Here is a 14652-nt window from a genome sequence, read left to right on the forward strand (position 1 = left end):
CACAGGGTCAATAGGAATAAGTCGGCAATCAAGAAAGCTGTCTGTTATGTAAGGTGATGTCAAGGTCCACAACTTGGTAAGCAATAGGGAAATCAACCTGTAAAGTTTAAGGGTCAGGAACTTGGCAAACATGAGCGAAGAGTTCATAGAATATGCGTTGCTCCAGACCTGATTCCTAGTGGGAGCTGTTTCCCAGGGCAGCTAGAAATGCAACAAAATCCAGCCTAGAAAGCTCTTGGTATTGGCTGCAAGTTTTTAAAAAGAGATTTTTAAAGTCAAATCCTCTGCTTCTATGGAAGGAGACTGTTTCAAGGATCTGATGGCGTGTATATCTCCACGGAGGGTCTTCCCAATCTTTGTGTCATTCCTGCTGTCAGATGCTGGCATTCAGGATCATGGTGCATTGTATCTGTTCTCTCTCCCATTTCTGCCCCACCCCAGTGGATTACTTGTATGACAGTATTGGCTTCATAGGGATTTTGAAAGTAGGCTGGGTTATGAAGTTGTTCACCTTCCTCCACAGTCGCCCATTCCTAAATCATTGAGATTTAGTAATATTTTTTAAGCTTCATTGCATGTAAAAATAGAAAGTATTACTGGCAGAGTGGTGATTAGCTACCATTTGTGTCTTTTACACAGTGATCCAAGAAAGTATAATGTGTGTGCTACCTCTGATGGCCAACTTTAAAATTGTATTATTTATTAAATAAGCTGTCCCACCTTCAGCAAGCAGCAACTTGATTTCAGTCTTCCCAGAAAAATGGACAAGCTTTACTTTCAGATCTATGGAAAAGAAAAGTATGTGTTTAAGGAAATGTTTTAATGTTTACATTACTTCTCTATTCTTTTTTCAGTATTTGTTTCTGAGGGGCTTCTGTGCAGAACCTTACAATCCACAGTTGGGGCAGGAATGGTAGACTTAAAGAACCTTCCCAATCTGAAAATCTTCTGTGACATGTTGTTCTGGGGGCAGGTTCTTTGCTATGTTGAAGTGATGTCATGATTTTGTCAGTAATTTCCAGCAGTTTAAACTGAATCTGAAAGGTGACTGGGAAAATGGCAAGGTTGATACAGCGTACTGTTGTGCTGACCCTTCCCCATCAGAATGAATGGGCCTAGAATACTGACTTTTCAGTTTCAGACACAACCCCTGGATAAAAAAGAGAAAAAATGTATATGTATTTGGTTGTGTATGTATGTATGTATGTATATATAAATGTGTGTATGCATATGTGTTGCTTTGTATCCTCATACTCTATCTTAAAAATGACTGCTCCTGTTTGGGAGTTTCAGCCTGCCTTGTTTTCCTGTGGAATACCTAAGAGCCAGGAGTTGATGCAGGCAAATATATTATGTATGCTTTATCCTTTCCTTTATTTTCCAGTTACATGTGAGAGTGACTGAACTCACACATTGTATGAAGCCATTACAGAACTTGTTTGGATTTGGCTTACAGTAGTGTGTTCCATGAATCAAGGGCATTTTTAATTATAAACCATGATTTAGCATGGAATGTGCATCCCTAGAAATATTGTTTATATAGCTCGCATTTGATTGTCCTTTTTAAATTAAATTAAAAGATGGCACTTTTGCATTTAGGTAACTCTTGTTTTTCAGTAGATCCATTTCTGTCTTTGCAGAACCACTAGGCACTGTTAGAGTTGAATTAAAAGGCTGTGTTAGCAAATACCAAATTTCTTCAGGATCTTTTTCTAAAAAAAGTATTTTCCTGGGATACAGAATCCTCAGTGCAACTCTTGTGTTTTAGGCAAACTTGAGTTGGTCTGTTGGGAGTGACAGTTTTGTTTGCCTGAGTTTCTTAAAAGGGCTTCAAATGTTTATCAACAAAGGGTTCATATAATGCAAATGTGCTCATAGAAGGGATTGTTGATGGTAAAACTGTCTCTGTGAGTCATTAAATGTTGAATAAACTGAGACATAATTGCGGAGGAGGAATTCTGTAGATGATTGGTAAACCTTTTAAGTGCACAGATACTACTCAGGCTCTTTAATCTTCAGGAATACTGTTGAGTGAAAAATCTGTCTTTCTGTGTTAATGGTTTTTCTGTTCAGATTATTTCAGATTAATTCATTTTAGAATACCATGGTTAAACTGTGAATTAAGCTTTGTGAATGGCTTTTCAGCAATATTTTCTGTTGATCAAATGGCCTGAATTCTAATGAGAAAGAAGCCAACTGTTAGGAAGATTCTTAACTCTTTTAAAATATGGTTTTACTGTTATACTAAAAAAAAATCTAAAAAATAAATAACAGAAAATACTTAAACATAGTTGAGCATAGTTCAGCTGCTTTAACTATTTCATTTGTGGATCTTCCATAAGTATCACCAACAATGTTCGTGGATACATCTCTGTGTTTGACAAGTTTGCAGTAACATTTGTTTAAGGCTTGTGACTGGTTCACAAAGAAGATTTTCTGTCGAGTCAAGAAAAAAAATGGGCTGGAATAGGCTTTTTTTAAAATGAAGATTGTAATGTGCTGGAGCATGCTACCCCATACAGTTCAAAGTGATATGACCTATTCAGTAAGCGTTGCCCTACATGTTATTAGAGATGAATGTGCATCTCCAATGAACTTCTCAACATAGAATACACTGAAAAACAAAACACCCTCCTGCTTTACAACTTCAGGAAAGCCATAAGCCTAAAAGATTGGTTTGTTCAAATCCAGCTTCCTGAGAAGTTGGTTATAAGTCCTTGTGTCAAACCCCTTAATTCTTTGTATGTCACTTTGTGAAAATATCTCTGGGCATGATAAAAATAACTCAAATAAAATACGGGAAAATACAGAATATACAGAAAGTTATATTGCACTATTAAACATAGTCAACTTTTCATCATTATGAAACGCCTCCCAGAGCAGAAATGGCTTCAGACGCAATCTAAGAACAAGGAGAGTGTGAAATTGAGAAAGAGCCTGTTGGGCTCAGCAGGAATGTGGCCATAATCCTCTCAGTTACCAATTGGACCTTAAGTAATTAGGGGGAGAGAGAGAGAGATACACAGACAGCAGGGCCTTGGAGCCTGATCTCAGTTTGGACAAGTTCATACGAGCGAAAGTGGTCCTCAGGGCAGTCTAATTCAAGGCTACTTAAGATTTTAAGGTGATAGCTCATGTGATGTCATAGCTCAGTTTTGAGTATAGGTAGCACTTCACTTAAATTGAGGCAACTGTACTTACAGATATGGTCTGCATATGTAAATGCAAGCCATTCATAGTTTTGTAGAGCAAAAGCAGTAACTGCCCAGAGTAGTTGTTTAAAACTGTGCACTGTATTTAGGTTTAATAACAGCTTTATAAGCCATTTGATCTCTGTATGGTTAATAATTCAGGGCAGCAAATATGTAACAAATGCTTTTGTGTGTGTCTATGTTCTGCTCTATTCAGATCGTGAGAAGAGTGATAACTTTGCTGAGAAGAGACCTCTCCTTGCTGTGTGCAAAAGCATCGGATCTTCTGGGTAAGATGATTGCATCCAGAGGGGTAGCTATGTAGCCTTGTTGGTTTGTCATAATAAATACAACAAGGAGCCCTGTTGAACCATAAAGACTTAATTAGCTCATTGTGGCAAATCCTGTGTGGGCCAGAGTTTGCTTCTATCTGATGTAGAGTATTAACCTCTGTCTGAGATGAATTTTGGGCAGAGATGACTCCAGAAGAGGATGTGTCTCCAAAATACGTCTGCTCCCCTTTACAATATATTTTACTGAACAAATGTCACAATTCTTGCCCTCATAATTAATTATGTTCTTTGCCACCCCTTTCCTCCTATAACTTTCCTGGTTTCTGTAGTTGTAGATGTTGGTAAAGATAGAAAATAATTGCCTTCATTTCTGCAAGAAAGTAGACTTGGGTTTTATCTTAGTCTCCCTGAGCCTACTCCTGTGTAATGCTTTAAAATACTGGTTGGAGTCTGAGTTACCACTGTTCAGGAACAAACATGATGGATGCCATTAAAAGCTGCAGCCCAAGAGCATATGAATCCCTGTTAAAAATCCGCTGTCACGATAATCCAAATTCAGTGCCAAGAAAACCCAAATTTTGTATCTTTTATAGAAGCAGAGTAAACAAATGTATATGATTCAGTCTTATTCACACAACTGAACATCTGCTTTCACAGAATGGAAGCAAAGAGTCATGCAGAATGCTTAGGCCTCATTTTTGATCAGCGAAGAAGTTATTCAGTTCATTAGCTATGCTACTTGTGGATTCTGAAAGTTGTATTGCAACATTATCCTTTAGGATATGTTTACAACTTACAGTGCTGTTTACATTGGTGATTATATGCTTGTCAGGATGTTTATAATCCTACACGCAGCATTTTTGGTCAGAAAAACTTCATGTCCCCCTTGGACTACAAGTGCTGCTTTGCAGTCTGTTGTTCATTCTCATCTGTTGACTCTCATCTGGTCCATCGCTAAGGTAGCCTAAGAAGAGCTAAGAAATGGAATTTTTCTCATGGGTGTGGGGGGAATGTATAAAAGGTAATTGTATCAATCTATTCTTAATTAGAAGAAAAGAAAAATTCTGCACCAAGGAAAGTTCTGCAGTCAGTCTTAGTTTTCCATGCTTTGTTTTCATAACACTACTTCTTCCAGGAAAAAGTGATGAACTAGGCAGTTTCTCCTGTCCTCAGGTTGAAATCCAGAAATTCACACAAAGAAAAAGGAGATGAGAAAGGAAGAGGAATAGCCATTGACACTGTAGTGTATGGTCTAAGTAATGGACTGGGACTGGAGAGAACCAGGTTTAAATCCAACCTCAGCCATGAAAGCTCACTGGGGAACCTTTGGGCCAGTTACTGTCTCTCTGCCCAACATAGCTCACAGGGCTGTTAATTGGGGATAAAAATGAAGGAGTTCTCCATGTAAGCCACCTTTAGCTCTTGGAGAAAAGGCAGGGCATAAATCTTAAAAAAAAAAAAAAAAAAAAAGGGCAGTAGTTTTACACCAATGGTCTGCAATCACCAAGTCAATATTTTTTACTGTAATTGGGAACACAAACCCCCTAGAGTCAGTTCATGACTGAAGTGGCCTTTAAGTCTGAGAAAAATAAAAATCAGACAGAATAAATATGCGTGACATTTCACAAGCATGAAACAAACAAAACTGCTTAGCAAGGCTGTTCTTCCTAAATAGCTGTAGATAGAGCAGTTGCAAGAGGTCTCATCAACAATCTGCAAGTTAAGAGCTTCTTGCCTTGTGCATTTTCAGCACTGGCTCTAAGTGAACTATAGTGTCAGACCTACTTTAGAGAAGGGACTGGACTGCAGCACTGGATCGGGGAGGGGGTTCTCCAGTGGGGAACCAAGAGCTTGAACCAGGCCATTCATTATTAGATGGCAGAAAAGTTAACAGATCAGCAGATAGTGCCATTCTTGGCAATTGGCGTTTGTGAGCCCATGCAGAGAGAGAGAGAGAGATCCCTGCTTCTCTCTTATCTGATTTTCATGGAGTTTAGGGATGTACCAATCTGATGCCTTAGAGCCTTATGTGGCCAGTATAGGCTTCCCTAAACTTGTCATTGAATTGTATTTGACAGGGAAATCATGTTCTCTGCAGTTAATTAATTTTAACCTGCATTTAATTAATGTTAATCAAGTTACAGTTACATTCTAGACTTTCCCCTTTTGAGGAGTATGACCTTCAGCATGCTATTCAAAGGCCAAATTAAAGGAAAAAGGTTGCATCTCCTTGATATTGATTTATTTGATAATCTATCCCACCTTTCTTCCAGGAACCTAAAGTGGCAAACACAGCACTCCCGTCTCCAACTTTACTGCACAACAACAGTCCTGTGACTGGCCCAAATTCAACCAGCAAATCTTTTTGGCATAGGGAGGACTTGGGCCTGGGTTTCCCCAGTTTAATTCAGCACTAAATGTGGACTTAAAATGCTAAGTGTATTTTAAGTGCCAAATAAATGTATAATAATATATATGAAACAGTCCTAACACTTAACAAGTTTCTCAGCCAACATTCCATGATGACTCTTTTTAAAAATAGATTTCCAATCCTCCTCATATTTATTAAGCCAGCTTCCAAGCTGGAACTGTGGTGTGAAGCCAAATGCTTGACTGCATTGAAGGTGACTCACAATAAAAATTTCAGGGTTATAGGCTCAGCTGTCTTTTTGTGTGTGCATACTGCATTTATGGGGGTGGAAGCAGTGGAAGTTATGACATACAGTATGTGACTGTGGAAACTGTTCTTCAGTCTGGGAAAAATATGTCTGATTGAAGAATGAGAACTCCATGCACATTCCTATGTGCTTCACAAGACTGTCTTGTTTACAAACAGATTATTAGAAATGTATTACTACCTTTCACAGTTCCAGGAATAGCTTTTGAAGCTTTCCAGTCACGACGCACTTTTCATAGATCTCAAACAGCAATCTCCTGTTTAAGGATGGTGTGGTCTTGGTCAAGGGCCTACACAATATGTTGTGAACCAAGTAGAATGCAGCTCATCAACCACACAGGTGGCCCAGAAGGGACTCGAGAAAAGACGTTTTAATTCCCTGCCAGAAAGAGCAGTTCTGCTTCAGATAACTTCAAGGGAATGGCAGGAGCTCAATGTTCCCCTGCTTGGTGTGTGGAAGGTCTGAAGTACAGCCCTTGGCAGCCCTCCAGTTAAACAATCAAGGGATGGGAATGATTATATGATGGAGAACCTAAAGAGTTGCTGGCAATCAGAGTTGACTGTACTGGGCTAGAAGAATTCACTGTTTGTCTTTGAAGGCAGTTCCCTCTATTCAGAATGTGCTTTGTGTATGCAGTTATGAATGCTGAGCGAGTGGATCTATGTATGGTTCTGTTCCCTTCAGAACATAACTCCTGTGTCGCCAGCATTCAAGCTCCTGTGCCAACTACAAAATTGTAGTGATTCACTATTATCTTTTAGTGGGGGGTGTGCTTGTTTTTCATTTGCCACTCTGATATTCCTTGCTCTAGTATTCCTACTGCTCTGGTATTCCCTGGTGATTTCTCATCACAATACTAGCCAGGTATAACCTCTTTTAGCTGTGGAACCCAGATGTCTACCAACTGCTAAGACAGTATTTTAAGAAATAGAATTAAAAATTATCTTGATATGCCTGTGAAATGGGTTAAAAAAGCACTATGGAGTTCTTTGCTCAGGAAACAAAAGTAAAATGTGCAGATATAGGGCAGGTTTGGCGATAGGACTTGTAAAACTGATCTTGGAATAGTAGCTGATTATAAGCTAAGTATGAGTCAGCATTGTGAGATGGCTGCAAAAAAAAAAAAAAAAAAAGCAAATGCAGTTATAGGTTGCATCAATCCAAGCATAATTTCCTAATCATGGAAAGTAATAGTTCCGCTTTATTCTGTATTTGTCAGATCCCACCTCAAGTACTTTATCCAGTCTGGGCATAACTCTTGAGGAGGGATTCAGAGAAACTGGGACCGATTTTTTTTTTAAAAGGGCAACAAGGGTGATAAGACTAGAAATTAAATCCTCTGAAGAGAGGTGGAAGGAACTGAGAATGTTTGTCCAGGAGAAGAGGAGAGTCAAAGGGAACATGAGAGCCCTTTACTTGAAGGAATATCACACAGAAGGAGATCAAGTTCTGTTTCGTATCATTCCAGAATGCAGGACATGGAATGATAGACTTAGGTTACAAGGAGGCAAATTCCAACTGAATGTTAGAAGACTACCAGTAAAAGTAGTCCAACATCAACCAATGACCTGGAGAGGATTTGTTCAAGCATAAGCTAGGCAGGGATGCTTTATTATGGATTCCTGCACTGAGCAAGGGGTTGGACACAGTGGCCTAAATAACTGTCAATTCTCTATACATATTTTTATTTATAAGCTACTTGCTGTACAGTAATCAGGATACAAATGATATGCGTGCAATTTTAAATATATGTAAAACAACATAAAAACAGCAACCTAACCAATCAGCAAGCTGTTATGAAATTACCAAAAAGTTATGGAGAATATTTTAAGGGAGGGAATAAAAAGTAAAGATTTTGAAATTCCTCTAATAGAGCCCATCAGCCTCTGCCAAGTGTAAGGGGAATAGCTAATTCCAAATGAATGGTGTCAGATCTTAAAACTGGGATCCTTCCATTTACACAAAGGGACTAACCAGAAGTCCATGCCTGGCAGAGTGAATTATGTAGGAGGATCATAGCAGGCCAGAAGTCCTGATGGTAATTGGTGAGAACCATTTCTTAGATAGTCACAAGCATCTGATACCAGATCAGTCCAGTATCAAAACAAGACAGATGAAGCATTTTCTTCCACCCAGATAGATTTCAAGCCCATTACATCACATAAGCAGAGAAATAAGTGCAATAATTTGAGCCTTGAGTTAGCTATAAATAAGTCTTACATTTGATACACAGCAGTTGCTGGAATTCTGTCATAATGGTTTCATTAGCTTTTCTACAGCAAATGTACTAAATACAAGGTCTAGTGTCCTTGAGTACCTTTTTTTATCTATTTCCAATCCACCTTGCAGGGAAGAGCTGGACAGTTGGGATAACTGCATAGCTATAAATATTTAAGAGGAGCATGTTAAACTGCAGTACCAATAACCATTAAAGGGCTCTCCTTGAATGGTGACATGGCAAAACTGAAGAAGCTGCAGCTTTGTTGATATCTGAATATTGTATTAGATAAAAGACACAATCCTGGGGAGGAGCAGCAGCTAATGATTTATCTTTGAGAGTTTCATAATTGTTGGACTCCATCCTTTCCTAAGTTAGCCATGGTTGAGGTAAAGCTACAGAATTACCCCAAAAGATCTGAAGGAGACAGACTCCAAGTTGTGAAACGAGCTATAGACAGCCTTGAGGAGATAGTGGTAGGAGTCTTCCTTCTGCTGTGGAACTTGGATTTTGTGGCCTCCTAATTTGGGTTTCTGTTGAAGACTTTGTGTTGTCTGACTTGTCAGAATGGAGCTCCTCTAAAGATGCACATGGCTGTGGGCACAGCAGTAGTTGTACAACATGTTGAGGGCTGCATTTCAAAAGTCAGTGGGGCCAGGGACACTTTGTGGAGGGGATATTCAGGAATTTTAAATTATGAAATCAGTTAAGCATCTGGAAGAATGCTTAAGACACCAATTTTTTCCTTTAACCTCCATCAAAGCCTAAACAGTTGCAAAATAATTGCATGGGGCCAGGTTATTTATGGGACTGCATTTCTCCAATTGTTTCTGTTCAGTTCATTAGATCTGGCAAGATGGGCATGCTTGGGATCCTGTCTATTAAGCAGTGCCATCAGACAGGATCCAGGAAGCGAGCGTTCCTTATTGTAGTGCCTGCCCTTTACAATATCATATTCTCCAAGATTCATTTGGCCCCAATCCTTCTGGCACTTTGAAAGTCCTTGAAGACCTCAGGTGTCACTACTGTGATTTATTTGTCTGTCTTTGTTGGTTTTTAATCCTATATTTGCTGCCCAAGATCACAGTTGTGACTATGAAAATATATAAAAGTAAAATAATCCCTAATTTTGGTCTCATCTACTAAAGGAAGTGCTCTGGGATCACAAAAGAGATGGTTGTGGATTCCATGAAGCCCCTGGGCTGTACTTTTTGCGCCCCTGGTCAAGTAGGCACTCTTCTTTCCACATGATTCTGTCAACTGCAAAGTCTCTAATTGAAGCTTCAGACAAGACTGGTCTGGGCACATTTTCTGTATAGAATAAGTCCTGAATTAGAATAATTAACTTTGCTCAGCATCACTGTGTTAACATGCTGATGACGATGGCTTCCCTCTCCTGTTCCAACCATCAAAAAGGATGCAGCCTTGAAGTACAAATGGGAAGCAGATTGTCTGTTCTGGCTTAGTGTTTGATGCTAGTTTTGTTAACTGCTTCAGTCAACTTGGGCCTTAGATTAAAATACTTGAAATTGTAAGTAACCCCCCCCCCCATTCTCCCAACACCAAAAAAGTGAAGAAACATTTGCAGAAATTCTATTTTTGAGCAGCATTAGAAATGGCTTGTAGGCAAGGAAATAGAACAAGAGAGGAAAGCTTTGTATTTCCCCAAACAACTTGAAAAGAGAATTAATGAAAAAGATAGGAGATGAAGAATCCATGGAAAACTGTTTAGGTTACTTGGTAAAAGTGAACAATAGGTTCCCCAGCACTGTTGGGTGATGTGGTCCATTATGCAAGAGCAAGTTGTGAGGAAGAAGAAAAATAATGCTAATGACAGGATTACCTATTCACATTGAGATGAATTTTGGAATTTTATAATAAACTGGTAAGACTGGGAGGCTTACAAGAAATGTTTGTTGGCTTACAGAATGTTAGGCTGCTTGTTTTTGTGAAGGCACAGAGAGGTTTTTGAAATATCACGCTCAAGGACAGTGTAATCCTTGGGACCGCTGGGGTCTTAGGATCTCTGGAAGGCCCTCTTGTGATGCCTTCCCTCAACCCCCACTTTAAATTCCCCTCTTCTAGCATTGATTGGATGGGTAGATAAGGAAAATCTTTCTCACATTTCTGCAGTCGCTTTGATGTTGCATCATTGTTGTCTAAGATTTTGTAACCCCAGGGCCACACATTACCCCCAGGTTTCTTTGTCACAAGCCCTTGGAATCCCCTCCAACTATATTTACCCCAATCCAGCAGCACCACTTCCCTCCTGTTTTGAAGTGGAAAGCACACAGAATGCTAGTGTACACCTGAAATAGGTTTTATTCTCTCTGGTGTGTGTCTTTTTTGTTTGTTTGTTTTTTAAGGGGGGGACTCCAAAGTTTCTCCCCAAACCCAGGGGGGAACCCCCCCAAGAAAATGCCACTCCATTTTGCACCCTTTTGCACCCTTGACCTACCCATAGCAGCCATCCACAAAAATGTTAAGGCTACCTCCCGCTACCAGCAGGACATTGTGAGACACCTGTAATGTTGTTCCTCCCAGTTCTGCCACTCCTCTTCAATAGCACAGTGCTATACAAGGAGTTTTGTTCGAAGACATTTGGGTGAAGGTCCTCTTCAAACCTGGAATCAGCACTGATTATTGCCTTGCAAATGTAAATGGGAGATACCGTTCATTGAACACAAATGAGCCTTTTTTGGCCTGGGGAGCCAGACTTCTGCTTTCTGCTCTTCTGAGAGGCTATGACTAACATCATTGAGTTGGCAGGGCCAATTTTCTTCCCTGTTTGCGGGCAAAATTTTTATTCATTCATTCATTCATTCATTCTTCCATCATATTTATATAGCCACCCATCTCACAAAATGCGATTCTGGGCAGCACACTATAAAAAAAATATATAAAAAGCAACAATTTAAAAAATTATATTACAGTTAAAAAAAGGCAAGGAGAGAGTGACAGATATTAACAGTGGAGCCACCTCAACAACTCACCATTTCCTTGGGGCCCCCAAGCCTGATGACATAGCCAAGTCTTGAGGGATTTGCGAAAAGTTAACAGGGATGGAGCCAGCCTGACCACGGGGTGGGGGTGGGGGGATGATGTACCATAAGGCAGATACCATGGCAGAAAAGGCCTGTCTCCGGGATCTCACCAGATGTAGTTCTTTAGCAGACGGGACCCATGGCATACCTCTTTGCTGCATCTGATGGGATGAACAGATGTAATCGGGTGGAGGCGGTCCCTCAAATAACCTGGCCCGTGCCATGAAGGGCTTTAAAGATCAAAAACAGCACCTTGAATTGGACCCAGAAGTAAGCTGGCAACCAATGCAGCTTGCGGAGCAGAGGTGTAACGTGCCATTCTAGAGGCACCCATAAGTGCCCGCGCTGCTGCATTCTGCACCAGCTGAAGCTTCTGGATACTCTTCAAGGGCAGCCCCATGTAGAGCACATTACAATGGTCCATCTGGTATGTGACCAGGGCATGATTATACCTGTTTTGCCTTTTGAATTCCTCTTGATTTCCCCAAATGTAAAAAATACTGAAGTTTTTAGTCCTACCTAATCTGGTGATGAAGGGCTGCATGCTAGCTGTGTTCTGCCGATCTCTGCCCTAAAGTGTGTTTTAGAGCGTATAATGGCTGAGTTCACATGACACGCTATGCCAGACTGAAACACAGCACATTATAGGTTAGTCCCTGAATCTGAGTAACTATCCTCTCCTTTTGCCAGTGGAAGCCTTGTATGTGCCAAGAAATAAGTGCTGTTGAGAATGCAAGTGCTGTGTAACTTTTCAGTATGAGGAATTATGCTGTGAGCCTAGGATTTTTTGTTGTTGTTGTTTTTTGAGTGCCAAAGCCAGAGTTCTCAGCATTCCACACAAAAATCTACTTGTGATCATGTGATCACCCACTTCTTTTATTTTTTTAGCAGCATACTTGGGAAGAGAGGAGTGTCTTTGTTTTGCTACCTTCATTAATATAATATGGAGTCAGAAGTCTTCTTTTATCTTTTGCAAATCTGTGAGAGGACTTTTAATACTTTTGCCCGCCCTTGCCCTATAGTATTAATCAGATTTTACAAAATTAGGAGCCAAAGCAGCAAAGTTTATAAGTAAACTGATGCAAAGTTGGGGAATAACATGTAATACATACATATAAAAATCACAATTAGAATAATATGAAACTGGAATGCTTAAATATGCTCTCCTGAGTAATATTTTTTTTTTCTTAGCTTGTAGGAGCAAGTAGCAAACATTTCTTTTTACAATAGAAGATAAGAATGAATTCAGTAGGGACTAAGTTCATTTTTGTTCTCCATCCATTCTTTCCATAGAGCTCAGTTCTGGGTCATATAAAGAATGTAACACGGTGTTGGAAGAGTGGGTAGAGCATAATGTAGCTATTGTACGCTAAGTCAGGCTACTGGTCAAACTAGCCCAGTCTGGATTTCAGGGACATCTTTCCTCACCCTGGCTGGGGATGCTGGTAGTTGAATGCAAAGATGTACAGGATGGTGCTGGTAGCTGTCTGTGTCTTTTCTCTCTTTCAGCCATACATACCTGTGTGTATGCACAGTTTTATTTTACTAGTTATCAAGTGAACTGACATTGGTGTGATTGGATATTCTGAAGCTTACAGGATGAGATTTTGTGAAATTGAACATGGATATTTTCTGGGGTCAAATTATTAATTCAGGTCAAGGAAGAGATTAACTTGAATAGCTTGATTCAACTGAAGGACAGTTATGGAAGTGCTGATGTATATTGGTCATCTTCTCTCTCTGTACACACATATTGATATGTCTGCCTGTCTGTCTATCTCCTGGTATTTAAATCAGAATGTAGTTACCTTGTTTCATCGATTTAGCATTTTTATTTTTAAAAAATGCAATAGGAATCAACTGCAATTACATTGCAAGATAGCCCGCAACAGCCATTCTTAATGGGTGGTTCCAGTTTTCAGCTCTCCAAAATCTCTGGTTAATACTATTTTTTCAGAAACCATCTGGTTGTGAAACCACTTGGAAGTGGTCAGTTGCAGGTGGTAGGCGTTCTCTTTGAAGAATTACCCAGGAGAAGGGAATTAACCTGAATATATAAAGCATTTATTCCAATGCCACTCTGTCTCTTGAGTTACTCCTCCCTCTACATGTTTTATTTTAAACTTGGTTTGTCTGATTAGAGGGAGGTGAAGAGCCTGTGGCCTTTGAGATACTTCCAGGGGTCAAGGATGATGGGTATGGAAGATCTGGAGAATGACATTTGACTGTTTTCTCTAACAGAAGAGTCAGCAGCCCTTGGCCTATGAGCCACATCTGCTGTCAGCCCCTTTTCTGTACCTCCAGGATTGGACTACCCACATTTGACATCAAATGGAAATAATAAGTTGTGCATAATACATTTTTGTTAGTTTGATACAATAAAACATGTTAAAAATCAGTGATAGGATTTTCCGTATCTTCAAAAAGCAAAACCTTAAACCTCTAGTAGACTGAATGTACCAATTTTATTTTAAGGGAATCTCCTCCCATCCTCACCATTCCCAAAAATAGTTTTGATAAAAGTTCCAACAACAACAACAAAAAATCACCCCTGTCACTTCAGGTGATGTCCCATTATTTTGCCTGTGGTGATCAGAAACCACCTAAAATAATGGGGGGGGGGGGGAGAATGCAACCCATGTTTGTAAAAAAGATATTTGTCATTTCCCTGGGTTGCTTTCATCTTCAATAACTGCCAAATTCTTTTAGATACTGGCTTTGGAAGGCTGACTGTGTGTAGGGAGCATTCCTTTGTAACCCAGAAATCCATGATAGTGGTGGGATTCTATCTTGCCATCTTCACCCCCACCCTTCCCCAGAGGATTTGTGGAAATGTATGTAGTCTGCTTTATCTCCTTCACAATTAGACTGCGAGGTTGGTACAATCCATGGACAATGTTCCAGAGTTTGAGAAGAGATCATGTTTCTTGGAGGCAGCCCCACAACTGCAAATTTGGCATTGACCTTGATTTATGTATGTAGCATGTAGGAAAGCCTTCCTTGGATAATTCTTGGGTTTCAAAGAATTACATTGTCTGCATCCCCCACAAGGATTTTTTTTTCTTTTAACCCTATCATACAAATATGGGGTAGAATCACAGGATAGAAGCAATTGCCCTACTACATTCTGTTCCCCCCCTCCGTACAGTGTTCAGATTCTCTGAATTCACATAGGTGGCTGCACAATTGGAATGAAGAAGATGATATATCGTTCTGTTTTCTGCATCA

General features: G+C 39.8%; 1 protein-coding gene across 7 annotated transcripts in view; it reads left to right on the forward strand.

The window, feature by feature from the left end:
• The window catches only part of BCAS3 (BCAS3 microtubule associated cell migration factor), a 514094-nt gene that overhangs the window by 32333 nt on the left and 467109 nt on the right, over positions 1-14652 (forward strand). For all 7 annotated transcript variants that reach the window (XM_088152585.1, XM_088152584.1, XM_088152590.1 and 4 more), the window contains exon 7: positions 3409-3481. In XM_088152585.1, the coding sequence (XP_088008711.1) occupies positions 3409-3481 (73 nt within the window). The remainder of the gene's footprint in view (positions 1-3408; positions 3482-14652) is intronic.

The sequence above is a fragment of the Python bivittatus genome, unplaced genomic scaffold (genome assembly GCF_059951505.1).
Source record: "Python bivittatus isolate LINGU-HERP-01145 unplaced genomic scaffold, Pbiv_v1 ctg000690_np1212, whole genome shotgun sequence".
NCBI classification, from domain to species: Eukaryota; Metazoa; Chordata; class Lepidosauria; order Squamata; family Pythonidae; genus Python; species Python bivittatus.